The sequence below is a fragment of the Propithecus coquereli genome, unplaced genomic scaffold (genome assembly GCF_000956105.1).
Source record: "Propithecus coquereli isolate 6110/MARCELLA unplaced genomic scaffold, Pcoq_1.0 Scaffold142, whole genome shotgun sequence".
In the NCBI taxonomy this organism is placed as follows: Eukaryota; Metazoa; Chordata; class Mammalia; order Primates; family Indriidae; genus Propithecus; species Propithecus coquereli.
The window spans coordinates 5,209,580-5,225,212 of NW_012138525.1; the positions used below are offsets into that span (position 1 = coordinate 5,209,580).

A 15,633-nucleotide genomic window follows, 5' to 3' on the forward strand; every position below is an offset into this window, starting at 1 on the left:
GCCCCGCCCCTCTCCCGGCCCGGCCCCACCCCCAGGCCGGCCCCGCCCACTAGGGGGCCGCAGCCCGCGCACCTGCGCTTCTGCTCGCAGAAGCCCATCTTCTCGTGCAGCAGGCCCATGCGCATGTTGGCGCCCTCGTCCTGCGGGCTCAGCGCCAGCGCCTGCTTATAGTCCGCCTCGGCAAAGGCTAGGTGGCCCAGCTGGAAGAAGCAGTCTAGGGTCCGGGGGCGGGGGCTGAGTGCTGGGGAGACCCCCAATGCCTAGGGGCCCAGCCCGCTCCAGCCCGGGGGATGGGGCCTGACGCTGGTGACTGATAACGCCCGTAGGCGGTTGAGGTCCCAGTCCCCCTAGTTTTCTGGGCGTCTGGGCACCTTTTCCCAGCTGCGTATTTCTGAGCATTTTAAAGAGACGGTAGCCAATTCAGGTAACGCAACATTACCCAGAGTGTGCCCTGGGAGACGGAGGCTATTAAATGTTTCCTCTTTCCTTCCTCCCGCCCTCTCTCAGGGGCCACAAGTGCCAGGCCCAGGCCTTAGAGACTGGCAAGTGGCCCACCCCGCCGCGGCCCCGGCCCCGCGCACCGCCTCGGTTGATGTAGAGCCCCTTCTCCTGCTGCTCGTCCCTGAGCGCCTTGTTCAGCAGCAGCACGCCCTCCTGGTAGGCGCCGCGAGTGTAGCAGTGCACCGCGAAGTCGTTGTAGGCCAGCAGCAGCTGGCGCTGCGCCTGCCGCACCATGTCCTCCTGGCTGTCGCTGAGCATGTCCAGCGCCTTCAGGAAGTCCTCCACCGCCCCGTCAAACTCCTGGAGCCGTCGGTACATGGTGCCCCTAGGGGAGGGCATCGCAGGCAGCAGGGAGGGACGTTAGGGCCAATGCACCCCCACTGGCTGGCAAGTGGCTGGGCCGACCACTGCTGCTCTGGGCCTCCGTCCTGTGGAGGTGGTGACGACCCCTGCCCCATGCACTGGGTTTGTCCCGTGGGGCTGGCTCTGGATCGCTACTCAGATAACCTGCTAGTCACTGGTTATTTTATTTTTCTCAAAAATGGCTTCCTTCTTTCTTTTTGGGAGCCAGGTATGTGCCAGCCTCCATGTTAAGGCCTTTTTGTATGCAAGACAGACAAGTTACCCCACTGTTTAGATGAGAAAACCCAGGCTCAAAGAGGTTAATTGGCCCCAAATCACATGGTAAGTTAAGGAGACTGGATTCAAACCCAAGTCTCATCCACCGAGCGGGCCGACGCTCCCAGCGTGAACTGCTGGGAGGCCTGGGATTCTAGGATTCCTGGGATAACTGGCAAGCTGCCGCCTGCCCCTCTTCCGGGAACAGTAACAGAGACCACCTCCGTGACACCTTGACCCCGATGGGAAGTAGGGAAAGATTATTAGAGGCTAGATGGGGAAACTGAGGCCTGGAGAGGGTCAGGGACACTCCTTAGACCACACAGCAAGTCTGTGGCAGGGCAGGGCCTGGGACCCAAGGCCAGCACCTCCCCACCAGTACCGGAAGAGGAAGAGGCTGGGGTCCAGAGGGTTGTTCTCGATGGCGCAGTTGATGCGCTGCAGCGCGTGCTGCAGTTTCCCCTGCACGGCCAGGATCCCGGCGTCCTGGCGCGCCTGCTGGGCCTGCTCCACCATCCTCTTGAGCAGCGCCCTGGCCTGCGGGTGCTTGGGATCCAGCAGCAAGGCTCTGTGCAGGTCCTGGTAGCAGAGGGTGGGCTGCAGGGGTGGGGTGGGCTCAGAGGCACAGGCCGAACTGGCCATGCCCGGCCCAGTGGGAGGGAGGAGGGGCAGGCCTCCAGGCCCGTAGGGGCTTTTCTCTGGGCAGGCTGCCATCATGCCATCCCTCCTCGGTGCCCCCATCCCTCCTTCTCTGCCTCTTGAAGGGACAGGGAGCACTGTGGGGAAATCCCTCCCAGGCCCCATCCCTGCTGTTCCCTTTCCAGGTGGGACCTCAGGTGAGCCAGGTCAGCCTCAATGGTTTCTGCCGATGCTACCTCTTTGCAGGACTCCTGTGGGGCTCATTTGAGGTGGAGGGGGGGTGACCTCCTGGCTATGACAGCTGTGTTCTTTCTATCACCTCCTACATTCCCTCACTCACTCTCTGACCTTCAAGCCTGAGAAAACTCTGACCAAGGACAGATTCAGGTCCAAGTATGAGCAGAAAACATCCCCCGGCAAATGCCTTCCACTGGGTGTACAGTCGGTCAGTCAGTCAAGAAACAGTCTTAGCAAGCACCCTGTTTCCCATAGGGCAATTGGTTGGAGGGTGAACAGGACAAACAGTGTGGACAGCAGGTGTAAGTGGAAATCTGGAAGGAAATGGCAGAAGCCAGGAGCAGGGCTCTAGACAGCGTCACTGAGAACTGGCTGCCTGACCTGGGGCAAGTCACTCTGGGCTGGTTCTTCCTCTGTGAAAAGAGGACAATGGGTGGTGTCCACCTCAAGGGTTACTGTGTGCCTCACAAACTATGCACAGCAGAGGCTGAGGTGGCAGGTGCAGCAAAATTGCACAGCCAACAAGAATTATCAGTAATTACTAGTCTCATGCCATTGAATGAATCATTTGTGGGACACTGAAGCCCAGCCCCTCGCCATAGGGACAAGGCCCTGGGTGACCTCGCCCCTGGAGCCACACCTGGTGGGCAGCACTGCTCCCTCCGGAATTGCAGGCTCACATTTCCAGCCACCCCCAGGATGTCCCCACCTGGGGAAAGGAGGCCCCTGTTCCTCCCACCCACCTGTTCCTCCCTGTCCTGAGTTTCCCAACTCCCCACCACCCAGGCCAAGCCAGGACACTGGGCATTGTTCTGGATCCTTCCCCTGCCCTCAAGCAGGGAAGGGAAGAGGAGGGGGGAGGAGGAAGGGCTGCCTTATCTCATGGTGCCATGGATGCCTTCTGGATATGCTTCACACGTTATCTGCTCAGGGATGTCTCCCCTGGGCCATGAGCTCCATGTGGGCAAGGATGACATGGGTCTTTTGCCTTGTGGTTTCCATGGGGCTCAGGACAGGCATGGCACAGAGCCAAGGCCCAGCAACGATGGGACAACTACCCCAACTACCCAACAGGGCAGCTGAGGCCAGTTGCGGGGCTGCCCAGGGAGGACAGTGCCCCTCCACACTGACGGCCTTCCTCCTCCTGTAATCTTGGGCACACTGAGGGCTCCTGGGCTGTGGGGGACACCACGCACCTGCCTAGCCCTCCCTATTCTACCTTCTGGAGGAAGTTGTAGAGTCTGGCCCGGAGGATGTAGATGTCAGCGTTGGTGGTGCCCTGCCTCACCTCTTTGGTGATGAGGGAGAGGCAGTCCTGATGCCGTCTGAGGGCCAGGAGACAGGCCATGCTGAAGGGGGGACAGAGGGTGCTGTCTCCTGGGTGGGAGGGCAGGACGGGGCTGTGGGAGGGAGGGTCGGCAGGGCACTCACCATCGGTAACGGAAACAGGGTTTCTCAGGCTGGAGCTCGGAAGCTTGCGAGAAGACAATCAGGGCGTCGAGGAAGGCGCACTGGTCAAACAGACATTGGCCCTGGGGACACAGGGGACAGTCAACTCTGCCTGAGACCCTGGCCCAGCTGCAGCCACTGATGGGGCAGAAGGGGAGAGAGGTGGGAAATAGGGACAGAGCTTTCTAGATCTGGGAGAGACTTGAAGAGACAGAGATGAGGGATACAGAACTGGGGAGAGACAGCGATACAGAGAAATTCCGAACAGAGAGAAACAGAGGAAACCTGGAATGTGGAAGAGAACAGCAGAGCTGACAGTAGCAGGCTACAGCCTGGACCAGGGCTCTGGGTGCCCAGCCCTTGCCAAGAAGCTGAACTTGTTATCTCACTGGCGCTCGCAGGCATCCCTTTTTGGATGAAGGAGCTGAGAGGCTCAGAGAGGAGAAATGACTTCCCCACGGGCACACAGGAAGTTGCAGTGCAGGACACACTTCCCCAAAAGACACATTAAGCACATGGTGTGGGTGTCCTGAAAGTTTCTTTTTAAGCATTAAATAATTTTTGACATAAAAAAGTCATCAAAGTTGTCAAAATAGAAAAAAATCAGGACTTCGTTGGTGTTTTATGGTTTAATATTGTTTTTATGTTCAATGACAAACGGGGCTATTACCTTTTTAGTGCTTAGAGCCGCTAGACTCTTGACCTGTGCCATCTAAGATAATAGCCACTAGCTTTGTGTGGCTATAAAAATTTAAATGAATTGAAATTAAACAAAAAGTAAAATTCAGGCCGGCCGCGGTGGCCTCACGCCTGTAATCCTAGCACTCTGGGAGGCCGAGGCGGGTGGATCGCTCAAGGTCAGGAGTTCGAGACCAGCCTGAGCAAGAGTGAGACCCCCCCATCTCTACTAAAAAGAGAAAGAAATTATTTGGACAACTAAAAATCTATATAGAAAAAATTAGCCGGGCATGGTGGCACATGCCTGTAGTCCCAGCTACTCGGGAGGCTGAGACAGGGGGATCACTTGAGCCCAGGAGTTTGAGGCTGCTGTGAGCTAGGCTGACGCCACGGCACTCTACTCTGGGCAACAGAGTGAGACTCTGTCTCAAAAAAAAAAAAAAAAAAAAGGTAAAATTCAGTTCTTCAGTCACACTTACCATACTTTGAGGGCTCAACAGTTCCATTTGGCTCATGGCTACCATAATGGACAGTGAAGAGAAGATCATTGTCATTGCGGAAAGTTCTATTGGCCAATGCTGTAAAATTTGACTTACCTCTCCCTGGCAGTAAACCAAGCTGGGAGGTGAGGGGGCAGTAGGCGGGGACACAGAAACAGGGACAAGGAGACACCCAGGAAGACAGAGCTGGTCCGAAGAGCAAAGAAGCCCCCCATAGCTGGAAAGAGAGGTGGGCGCCTTGCGTGGGCCTGGGGCAGCCCCAGGCACCTGCAGGTAAAGCACAAAGGTGAGCCGCTCCAGGTACTTAGTGTTCTCTGGCTGGACTGAGTGGGCCTTTCGCAGGTTCTGGGCAGCCGAGGAGAAGTCGCAGAGCTGGATGTAGGCCTCTGCCCGCAGGGCATAGAATTCTACCTGAGGGTGAGGGGACATGGCTGCTGTCCCCTCCCCACCAGGCACCCCTAAGAATAGGGGGAGCACTCTGCTTCCTTGAGGCTTGACACCCAGGTCCCAGCAGGTAGGAAGCTCCTCTGGGTGGCCCAGAGAGGAGGGGCCCAGACAGGGAGGGGGAAAGTGTGTGCCAGCAACTGCCTGTGCCCACACAGACCCATCCCTCACCAGCTGGGGGTCCAGGTGGAGGGCGCGGGAGAAGAGTAGCACAGCCATCTCCCAGTCCTCTTCCTCTAAGCACAGCTGGCCTTGGTGGTAGCTGTGGGGACAGGGAGGTACAGGTAGAGGAGCTGGCCCTGACTTTGGACCAGCCCAGGGCATATGGCTGGGGTAGGGGCTAAGGGTGGGGGGAAGAAGGGGAGTTGGGGGAAGAGACAGAGACCAGGGAGGGCAGGCTGGCATTCTTAGAGTCCATCCAGGCCATCAGCCTTTTATCTGATGAGGTGGAAGAGCCCCACGACACAGTTGAGTTCACTGAGGACCAGAGAAAGAGAGTAACTGGCTCAAGGCTACACAGCATGTTAGTGGCTGTGTAGGCCAGAAACCTGGGACCCCAGGGCAAGGTAGTCACTTACTACTCCCTGACTTTGAGGGGCACTGTTAACCCTTTGGCCTTTGGTTTTACATCACAGACGCTCTGGAACACCTGGTTGGTCCCAAAGATGCGCTGCACGGTCCCCTTTGGGATTGGAATCACCCGTGGCTTTGGGATGTTCTGTGAGGGAGACTGGTCAACCTTGAGAGCATCCTAGAACCAAAGGGACAGCAGCTGGGGCAGCCTCAGAAGCAGCCCTCACCACCCCCCACTCTCCCCAGGGTTCCACGGGGTGGAGGAGGGGAGGAATGAGGCACACACAATCTGGGGGTGGGGCAGCATTCCCAGACCCCTTCCTCTTAGCATTGTTCTGACCCATCTCTCTCCAGTCTTGTCTCTCTTCCCCTCCTACCGTCAAGGTCAGGGTTCAGGGTCCTCAGCTCACACCACCCTCTGCTCTCCTCCTGGGCCTTCCCAGCTCCCACCTCCAGCTACCGACACCCAAGGCTCTAATGCCTCCAGCTCAGACCCTCTCTCAAGTTGCCGGCCTAGGGGATCCTGCAGCCCCTCGGATATCCTGCAGGACCCTCACACCCAGCAGGCCACTGAGCACCTCACCTGACGTCTGCCCAGGCTTTCCCACCTCCGTGAGGTCACCTTCCCCAACAGCTACCTAAGCCAGAGGCATATGTCCCATCGGCCCTCAAATCCTAAATCTTCCACTTCCTCAAAATTTCTCATTCCTCCTTTTCCCTCGTCCTCTTGTCTGGGCCACGGCCATCTCTACCGTCAGCTCCGGCCGCCCTCCGACCTCCTGGCCCGCCACACGTCCCAAGCCCTCCAATCTTGGCACGGCGGTCAGGGCCTTCCTGAATTGCACTAATGCCCCAGCCCCTCCCGACTTCAAGCCTTCCCGGGAACGCAGCCTGGTCTCTCCACCCTGGCCCTCTGGCCTTGCGCTGTCCTCCTCCCCAGCCCGCACCTCGTTGGAGTCCTCCATGAGCCCCTTCCAGGAAGCCCCCGGGGCTTGCGCCAACACCCTCGCGGCTCGCAAGCCCTAGCCGCCCCAGCCCCGACGTTGCTAGGCACCATCTCCAGGACGCCCACAGGCTCCGCCCCTTTGGCCACGCCCCCGCATCCCGGGCTGCGGCCGCCGGAAGGAGGTTAGGAAACTTCTATTAGCTGGGGAGGTGGAGGCCTGCAGCGGGGAAAGGACTTGCCGGTTTCCGCCGCGAGGCAGGGCCATAGCGGGGGGGCACAACGAAGCCCCCTTCTCCCAGCGAAGGTTAAGCAAAGGCTCCGAGAGTTCCACACAAACCCCACAGGGACACGGTGACGCCGCGCCGCGGAATGCGCGGGACGGCCGCCACACAGCCGCCGCCCCGCCGCTTCCGCCCCTCAGGAGCATGGCGGCCGCGCTGCCCGGCTCGGATTGGACGCTGGCGGCCGCCCCTGGACAGTTGGCGACGCGATTGGCCGCGGGATGGATGACGCTTGGGGGCGGGGTCCGGGCCGTGAATGGGGGCAGCATGTCGCCGCCCGGCCTCTTGCGCGCCGGGCTGTGGCGGAGTCCGGCTATGCGCCGGTGCGTTTTGGAGCCTCGGCCCCCGGGGAAGCGGTGGCTGGTGAGTGGAGTGGGACGGCGACGTAGGGGCTCCCGGGCCTTAGCTCCAATTCTGCCACTGTGTCCCGGCCAAAGTCCCCCAAATTCCTTATGTCAGTTTTCTTATCTAGAAAATGGGTCCGATACTAGAGGGGCTCCAAACTTCAGGAACTCCGCTGCTGCACCGGAGGCCCCTGCCTGCCCAGCCTACTGGAGTCCCCGAGGGTTTCTGGGCCCCTCTTCGCGCCCCTTACCCACCCCAGCCCTGGTCTGCCTCTCTCCTCCTCTGCTTTGGGGCCCAGGGGACGTTGTGCGATCCGGGGTGGCATGAGTTGTTGGGCCTCAGTTTCCCTGGTGCTGCCCGCAGGTGGCTGGCCTGGGGAACCCGGGACTGCCCGGCACGCGGCACAGCGTGGGCATGGCGGTGCTGGGGCAGCTGGCGCGGCGGCTAGGTGTGGCGGAGAGTTGGGCGCGCGACCGGCGCTGCGCCGCCGACCTCGCCCTGGCCCCGCTCGGGGATGCCCAGCTGGTCCTGCTCCGGCCGCGGCGGCTCATGAACGCCAACGGGCGCAGCGTGGCCCGGGCCGGTGAGTTGAGGATGTCAGGGGGTGGGCTGACTGGGAGGGCGCCTGGGCCAGAGAGGGGACTCTGGTTGTGACAGATCCCCCGGTTCACGCACGTCCAAGGGCATGTTGAGCTCTGCTGCATGGCCATGGGTGCTTGTAGGGGCCTCAGTTTCTTTATACGTGAATGAGGATTAATTGTGGCCCCTCCTATGGGAGTCGGGACAATGCCCTTCTGGGCAGAGCAGCAGTAACCAGAGCCACCGTTTCCCTGTGCCAAGCGGAGATGTTTGGGCTGACTGCGGAGGAGGTCTACCTGGTGCACGATGAGCTGGACAAGCCCCTGGGGAAACTGGCTCTGAAGCTGGGGGGCAGTGCCAGGTGAGGCCCTGAGCTGGTCAGGGTTGGCTGGGGATGCTGGCCTCCCAGTAGGGGTGGAGTAGGGCTGCAGACCCAGTCTCTGCAAGGGATGGGCTGCTCTGACTGGGCAGGGAGGGGTGGAAGGGTGTTAACCCAGGGAGGCACTAACTGCCCCTCCTGTATCCCTTGAAGGGGCCACAATGGAGTCCGTTCCTGCATTAGCTGCCTCAACTCCAGTGTGAGTCTGCCCCTCTGTCCTGCACTGGGTCGGGTGGGCCAGCACGGGTCCCCCTACACATCTCACCAAAGTTCCCTGGGACCCTCTGGCTCCCCCACAGGCAATGCCGAGGCTGCGGGTGGGCATCGGGCGCCCAACGAACCCTGAGGCAGTACAGGCCTACGTGCTGGGGTGTTTCTCCCCCTCGGAGCAGGAGCTGCTGCCTCTGTTGCTGGATCGAGCCACCGACCTGCTCCTGGATCACATCCGTGAGCGAAGCCAGGGGCCCTCAGCAGGTGTCAGCCCCTGACACTAGTGTCCATGGCTGCCTGCCTGACTGCAGTGCCCACAGACCTAGCCACGGCCATAGAGCTGCCACGCCAACCTTGGTATCCACCATTTATACACTGTTCTCTGGGCTGCTCCGGGCCGCCTACAGATTAAAGGGGGGGACTGTGGCTAGAACGGTCCGTTGCTGGAGTATGGGGTCGGTCTTCTCTCTGTGTCCTACTTGGGGTGTAGGAGAACATCAGGAAGACTAAACTTTTTGAGCCTTTTTAGAGAACTGGAGGCGTGGATCTGTAAGAGTAAAGATGCCATCTTGGAAGCTGAGGCCTGTTGAGGGGGAGCCCACCCTTCCTCTGTCAGTGGGGGAAGGGACAACAGCCACCCCTCCCCCAGGTGATGCGTAGGCATACCTTAGCCCTCTGAGGCCTGGCCACACCTTTCTTCAGCCCATTTTACAGATGGGGAAGCTCAGAGAGGTCTGGCCACATCCCCAAGGCCACACAGCTACTGCCTGGCAGAGCCCCACTTTGTACCCAGGGCTGGCTGCCACCTTGCTGTCCCTAGGGCCCCTGGAACCCTCACCTCAGGGGTGCTGTGTGCCCGGAAGGTCCTCATGCGGGTGGCATGTGAGAGCAGCCTGAGGTCCTGGGGGTTAGGTGGGACGTGGCCCTGGTAAGGCACCAGGCCTAGATCCCCGGGCTGGTACGCTGCGGTGCTGGAAAGCTGCTGTAGCAGAGACCCGACCCTGGGCGGCTGGATGTTGGACCGGCTGTTGGGGAGTCGGGGGGGGCATCACCTCCGTTTCACAGATGAGGAGGCAAGGTGCAGAGAAACGTGGGACAGCTAGGTTTCCGGCCCAGGATCAGCTGAGCACAGTCCCTGGACAGGTCCCTTTGCCCTGCTCCCCATGCTGCCTCCTCTCCCACTCACCTCTCTTTGGGTGGGCCTTGGGGCTGGGACTCCTGGCGGGGACACACAGCCTTTGGGGGTCTCAGGGCCATGGCAGAGCTGAGCATGGCCAGCAGTTGCTGCAGCGTATCTTTGCAGTGCAGCTGGTACATCACATCGAAGACGCCTTCCTCTTCTTCCACTTGCATCTGCTGTGGGGCAGGGGGTCAGGCCCACAAGGGCCCCACTGTCTGCCCTCCCCCGGGAAACCCCAGCCCCGTGCCCATTTCCCCCAGGTGTTCTTGGCTGGGGTGGGATACCCATTCTCCTGTTGGGAAGACTGAGTGAGGCTTGAGGCCTTCTAGAGCCTCAGAGAAGGACTCTAGCTCCTTTGAGACCTTGGAGGGATCTTTGAAGTCCCAAATCAGAGAAGGACACACTTGCCCGGAGTGTCTCAGGGGCAAGAGGGGCCTCTGAGCTGGCCCCAGCCAGCCCCTTCTAGGCCTGTTCTTTATGAGTAGCTTCTGTCCCAGGCCTGCTCCCTCACACCCTCTTCTGCTTCCTGCTTACCTGCAGAATGTCCTGGAGGGTGGAGGTGGCCTGGTTCAGGGCCATCTCCAGGCTGGCCCGAGCCCTCTGCTCTTCGGCCAGCTCCTGCTGCAGCCGCTGTGCCTCAGCCTGCTGCCGCTCCAGCTGCAGGTTCAGCTGGTCTCTCTGGCTCCTGGGCCCGGGCTCCGGATGAGTCAACAGCCTCCCCCTCCCTGGGCTGTGGCTGGTGCCACCTGGGGCCATGGGCCCTGCCATTTCTCTCCAGCCCACAGGGTCCCCATCCAGCCCCAGGCCTCAGCCTATCTGACAGGCCCCTCTAGAAAGGGGAAGTCACTGGCCCAGGGTAATATGGCCAAAAAGGGCTGGGCTTGAACATCACGTCCACCTGCTCCCGCCCACCCAGGCCCTCCTGGGCACACCTGGTGGCCTGGCTGTCAGTCTGCAGCTGCAGGAATCTCTGCTCCAGGCGGCTCAGCAGCAGGCGCAGCTGCTTGGCCTCCGCCATGCTCTGCTGCTGCTCCTGGCACTTCTCGGTCAGCATGAGGATGATCTGTGGGTGCAGCAGGTGGCCCCAAGCAGAGCTGAGCAGAGTCCCCAGCTCCAGGGGTGGCTCTGCTTTAAAGCAAATAAAACCCAGAGCTGGCCCGGCACCCTGGAGCTCCTTCCACCCCCCACCCCCCGTGGCCTCCCTCCCTCATTACTTGGCTCTACCCCTGCAGGGTGCTCAGGGTTCCCTCCTGCCATATGCGCCAAACGCCCTGGGACAGGGCTTGCGGGCGCACCTTCTGGTGGCCTCTTCTGTGCCTGGCCATGACCTTCTGGGTGTCCTCCAGCAGCTCCAGCTGTTTGCACAGCTCGTCCTGGCTGCCCTTGAGCTGCTCATTCTCCTGCAGCAGCTGCATGCCTTGCCGGGACACCTTGGCCAGCTGCAGGGTCACGCTGCTGTTCTCCAGGATGGCCCGCTTTGTCGTCTCCCACATCTGGTTAGTGGCCACCTTGCGGAACTCGGTGGCCACCAGGTTCACGCGCTGGATGATCTCTTTCCTGAGTCTGGTTAGGAAGGTGGGGTGCAAGGGGGTCAGGCAGGGTGGGCACAAGCCCTGGGCACCCTTCGTGGGGTCCCCAGAGTGCCTAGGGCCATTAAAAACCTTTGCTTGCCCCTCCAAAAGTATGGGGCCATGGGTAGGGAGCTCTTCCCTATAGACCCTCTGCACCTTTGGAACTTGAACCATTTTAATTACCTGTTACATAAATACAATTTAAACCACCAAATGTTGCAAAAGGAAGTCCAGGAGTCTCCAATGCCAGCACAAGGACCAGAGCTTCGGGCCTTACTCATACTCCCCTCCATAAATCGCCCGTCGGGATTCCAAAGACAGCAGAGCGGGGGGTCAGTGACCCAGTCCAGTCCCCCCAGTTGGAAGCCGAGGGAGGCTAAGGCCTGAAGACTGGGATGCGTGTGGCCCCAGCCATGACGTTGCAAAGGCTGCAGAGGGCACGCCCCGTCTGCCCACCTGTCCTTGTCCAGCACCGACTTCTTCTCCAGGTTGTATACATAGTCCTTGTATTCACTCTCCTGGTTCCGCAGCTGGGCCTCCAGCAACATGAACCTGTCCGTGAGCTCCTCCTTCTGCAGCCGGAACTCCTCCAGGGCTGCCAGCTTCCCCGCTGGCCACCGCAGGGCACAAGGATGAAGAGGGGCAGCCTTGGAGGGCAGGGCCTGGTGGGGGCAGCGAGGCCCCCACATCTCTGTCTCTCCTGCCCACGTTTTCCTGCCCTCCCTGCACTTCCTGATCCCGTGGGGCTGGTCTGCTGTCCCTGCTCATGCCATGCCTGGTCCTGGCCACCTTTATTGCCTTTGTCTGGGATGTCCTTTGTCCTCCCCTTCACGAATCTTACGAAGCCTTGCTCAGGTTCCACTTCCTTTAAGCAGCTTCCCTTGCTACTCTCCTCTCCTCCCCTCTCACAAAGGAACAATGACAACAGCACCTGCATTTGTATACCTTCTCTGGGCCAGGTGCTCATGCTGTCATTTGTTCCTCAACAAGCCCCTGCCAACTGGGTGACCTTGGGCAAGATACTTCACCTTTTCGAGGTGCTTCCTCATCTACAACTGGGGTAGTGGTGATGTTTCCTGCCTCGAAGGATTTCTGGGACAATTAAGGAAGATAATGTGTGCCAAGACGCACATGGCTGTTGCTACTCAAGGTAGCCACGTTATCCCTGTTGCTCAGGTGAGAAAGCAGGGTCAGAGAGAAGTGCTTGCCCAAGGCCACAGGTACAGTCAGTGGTAGAGCTGGGATTTGTGCCCTCGACCCTGTGCCTCTGAGGCGTGTGCCTGCAGGCTCGCGGCCCAGTCCCCTCCTCACCAAGGACGATGTTCTCCGTGGTGAGCTGGTCCTTGGTCTCCTGGAACTCGTGGCGCACCTGGGCTAGCTGTGCCTCGAAGGCATCCTTTTCCACCTCCTTGGCGAGCTGCAGGTTTTGGAGCTGCTCATTGAGGTCCGTAATCTCATCCACCCGCTGGTTGAGCGTGCGCTTGAGGAAGGCCACGATCTCCTTCTTGCTGTTGGCCAGCTGGTCAAACTCCTGGCGGAACAGCTTCTCCTGCACGGCCAGCTCATCCCACTTCCGCTGGTACCTGGGGCAGGGGTGGGCAGCAGTCCTGGGGTTGGGCCAGGCAAGCCCAGCCTCCGGTGCGGCTGGGCCCGCTACTCTCCCGGGAACCCCTGCGCCACCGCCTATAAAGGGCCATGTGAAGTTCCTCGTGGTCTGAATCCAGCCTGGTCTCCCACTGTGCCCCATGGTGGGTGGTCACAACCACGGCCTACACCTGTGCCCAGCTTTTTATGTTCATTACATCACTAGAATGTAAGCTCCATGAGGGCAGAGCCTTTGCTGTGTTCACAGGTACGTCCCCAACACCTGTGCCTGGTACACAGCAGGTGTACAGTGTGCATTTGCTGAATCTTCACAACAGCCCATGTGAACATCGGTGCTGTGACACTATGACGATCATCCCCACTTACAGTTGAGGAAACTGAGGCTCAGAGGGATAGAGAAACTCCCAGTTAGTAAATGGCAAAGATTGAACCCGAGTCAACCTGACCCTAAAACCAAGGCTTTTAGCCACAATCCCTGCTGTTGCAGTCGGCCAGCCCTGCACCCCTCCCTAGCACCTCCACTGGTGCTAGGGCCCCAACCCTAGCACTCCAACCCCAAGCCTTTGCACCTGCCATCTCCCCTACCCTTGTCCATTGAGTGACCCCCGTGTTGCCTCCCCAGTGGACCCTTGTGGTCCTGAGCAATGTTTGTGGCCCTCTCCTTGGTGCCCTCCCGTAGGATGGCCCTAGACCCACTGGGAGGTAGAGACCCGATAATATACTCCTGTCCCCCACCTCTGCATTCCCAAGGCCTGGCGAATAGCATGCGCCCAGTAACTGCCTGCTAAATGCACATTCCCTGAATACATCCCACCCGATGTCTCAGTGCAAGGGAAGTCTGAATTTTAAGGGACATTTGTTTAATTTTAAGCAGTGTCACATAACTGATTTACTGGTTCCAATGGAATAATTGAAGTTATTTGGAAAGTTGTTTTACTTAGTAATTTCTGCAACCAGCATCTCTTGGATGGCTACTGCTTTGTACACAGGGCACTTCAGGGGTGTGGGGGTGAACGCCCTTTGTAGATCAAGGAAGCAGCCTGGCGTAGGGCGTCAGGGAGGACAGGGCTCCCTTCCCGGTACCTCTTCTTTCTGGGGGTGCGTTCCGCTTTCTAAGCCTCAGTACCCCTGTCTGTGTAAGGAGGATGATGTCAGGACCTCTCATGGGATTGTCACAGAGACGCAGTGAACAGAACAGGGCCTGCCTAGTGCCCAAGAAGGACTCAGCATTAGCTGGGATAATCTGCAGCATCAGTTGTCTGGGGAAGAGCCACTGCCTACTGCTTTGTCTTGTTAAGGGTCACCTCGAGACTCGGGTGGTGCCTCAGAGCTGGGAGGAAACTGTTATTTGTTTGTTTTTAGAGACAGGGTCTCGTTCTGTCACCCAGGCTAGAGTCCAGTGGCATCATCACAGCTCACTGCAACCTCAAACTCCTGGGCTCGAGAGATCCTCCTGCTGCAGTCTCCCAAGTAGCTGAGACTACAAGTGCCACCACACCTGGCTAGTTTGTTTTTTTTTTTTTTTTGGTAGAGATGGAGTCTTGCTATGTTGTTCAGGCTGGTCTTGAACTCCTGGCCTCAAGACATCCTCCTGCCTTGGCCTCCCAAAATGCTAGGATTACAGGCATGAGCCCCCATATATGGCCTGAAACTGGTTATAAAATGAGAAAAAGGATGAGCAGGTGAACAAGTCTCAAATGAAGAGTAAGGATCACTCCCCGCCACCACCCACGTCACCACAAAACAGGCCCCAGGATAGAATGACACAGTCACAGAGGGGGATCGACCTTCCTCATCTACATTTGCGGGAACTGAGGCCCAGCACAGAGAAACACCTGGGCTCAGCAGCTGAGTAAGTGAGAGGGGCACAGGCGCCACTTCCAGGGGGTAGAGGGCCACATGGTCCACCTGCCCGCCAGGGGGCCGCCCTTATAACTCATCGCACTGATTAAACTCTTCCTTTTCTAAAGTGCGTGATCCATGGGCAGGCGTAGGGCAGGCAGGGAGTGGAGCTTGCCTAGGGTGGGCCCAGGGCTCTGGCCCCTGAGAAGGGGTGGGGAAATCCATTTATCGTCAGCATTTCAAAGCCTCCCAATGGTACCTAATGAGGAAACTGAGGCTGGGGTGGGGGTGGGGGCTGGACATCCCATGGGAGGCCAGAACACAGGTCTAGGGTCCCTGGCCGAGCCTGCACGGTGGCCACCCTGGAGTGGGGCCTCTGACCAGAGCACCAGCTTCCTGCCCACCGGCCCACCCACCGGGCCACCCGGTCTTCCAGGTCTCGGATCTGGATGTGGTAGAACTCCCGCGTCTCCTCCGCCAGGGGCGTCTCCACAGGCTTCAGGATCACGCCGGCCTCCTTCTTGCCCCCCTTCTTCTTGACCTCAGGCTCCTTGCCCCCCTTGCTTGCCTTCTTTTTGGGAGCCATGGCTGAGGGCAACCACTGCTCCCAGGGCCCCTTTAAGAGGCTGGTGGTTGCTAAGGAAGTTGGTCCCATACATAGCAACAGACTGAGCGAGTGAGGCTGGGCTTAAAGGGTCCCTGCCCTCTTCCTGCCGGTGCCTCCCCTCCAAGGCAGCCAGCATCATGGGGGCCCTGGGCGGGGTCCCGGGCAGTGGGATCTCAGACCGGGACGCCAGGCTCTCAGGGCACTCTTACGGGGGGAAACGAGTGACATGGGAAATGTGAGAGTGGGCCGGGGCCCTAGAAATCTCCGTCCTGCCCCTTTGTGCTGACCTCGAGATGCAGACCCAGGGAGGAGAAAAGGATGGGCTCCTCATGGCCCCCCAGGACCAGAAGAAGCCAGTCACCTGGCCCCCAGCCCAGGGAATGCCTCCCCCGAGGTCTCTGAGACCCTCTTGTAATCCTTTGGTGACGCAGCTACACAGCAAGATCATT

At 59.4% G+C, this 15,633-nt stretch overlaps 3 protein-coding genes across 3 annotated transcripts in view; 1 reads left to right on the forward strand and 2 right to left on the reverse strand.

Moving 5' to 3' along the window:
* Positions 1–7,135, reverse strand: part of LOC105806523 (tetratricopeptide repeat protein 16-like) — an 8,967-nt gene extending 1,832 nt beyond the window's left edge. The window contains exons 1-9 of the mRNA XM_012639654.1: positions 6,923–7,135; positions 5,645–5,817; positions 5,238–5,328; positions 4,890–5,033; positions 3,427–3,527; positions 3,215–3,344; positions 1,502–1,716; positions 582–826; positions 73–214 (exon numbers count right to left, since the gene is read on the reverse strand). Of these exons, the coding sequence (XP_012495108.1) occupies positions 73–214; positions 582–826; positions 1,502–1,716; positions 3,215–3,344; positions 3,427–3,527; positions 4,890–5,033; positions 5,238–5,328; positions 5,645–5,817; positions 6,923–7,135 (1,454 nt within the window). The remainder of the gene's footprint in view (positions 1–72; positions 215–581; positions 827–1,501; positions 1,717–3,214; positions 3,345–3,426; positions 3,528–4,889; positions 5,034–5,237; positions 5,329–5,644; positions 5,818–6,922) is intronic.
* On the forward strand, positions 7,101–8,827 carry PTRH1 (peptidyl-tRNA hydrolase 1 homolog (S. cerevisiae)). The gene is made up of 5 exons (XM_012639666.1): positions 7,101–7,229; positions 7,575–7,794; positions 8,052–8,151; positions 8,323–8,368; positions 8,469–8,827. The coding sequence occupies exons 1-5, from the start codon at positions 7,134–7,136 to the stop codon at positions 8,655–8,657; spliced, it is 651 nt and encodes a 216-aa protein (XP_012495120.1). The 5' UTR covers positions 7,101–7,133; the 3' UTR covers positions 8,658–8,827.
* Positions 8,828–8,854: 27 nt separating this feature from the next.
* Positions 8,855–15,163, reverse strand: LOC105806533 (chromosome unknown open reading frame, human C9orf117). The gene is made up of 9 exons (XM_012639665.1): positions 14,994–15,163; positions 12,442–12,713; positions 11,587–11,740; positions 10,855–11,122; positions 10,492–10,622; positions 10,094–10,244; positions 9,566–9,732; positions 9,218–9,404; positions 8,855–8,926 (listed from the first exon to the last, which is right to left on the reverse strand). Exons 1-9 carry the CDS (start codon positions 15,161–15,163, stop codon positions 8,855–8,857), a joined length of 1,572 nt encoding a protein of 523 aa, XP_012495119.1.
* Positions 15,164–15,633: the final 470 nt, after the last annotated feature.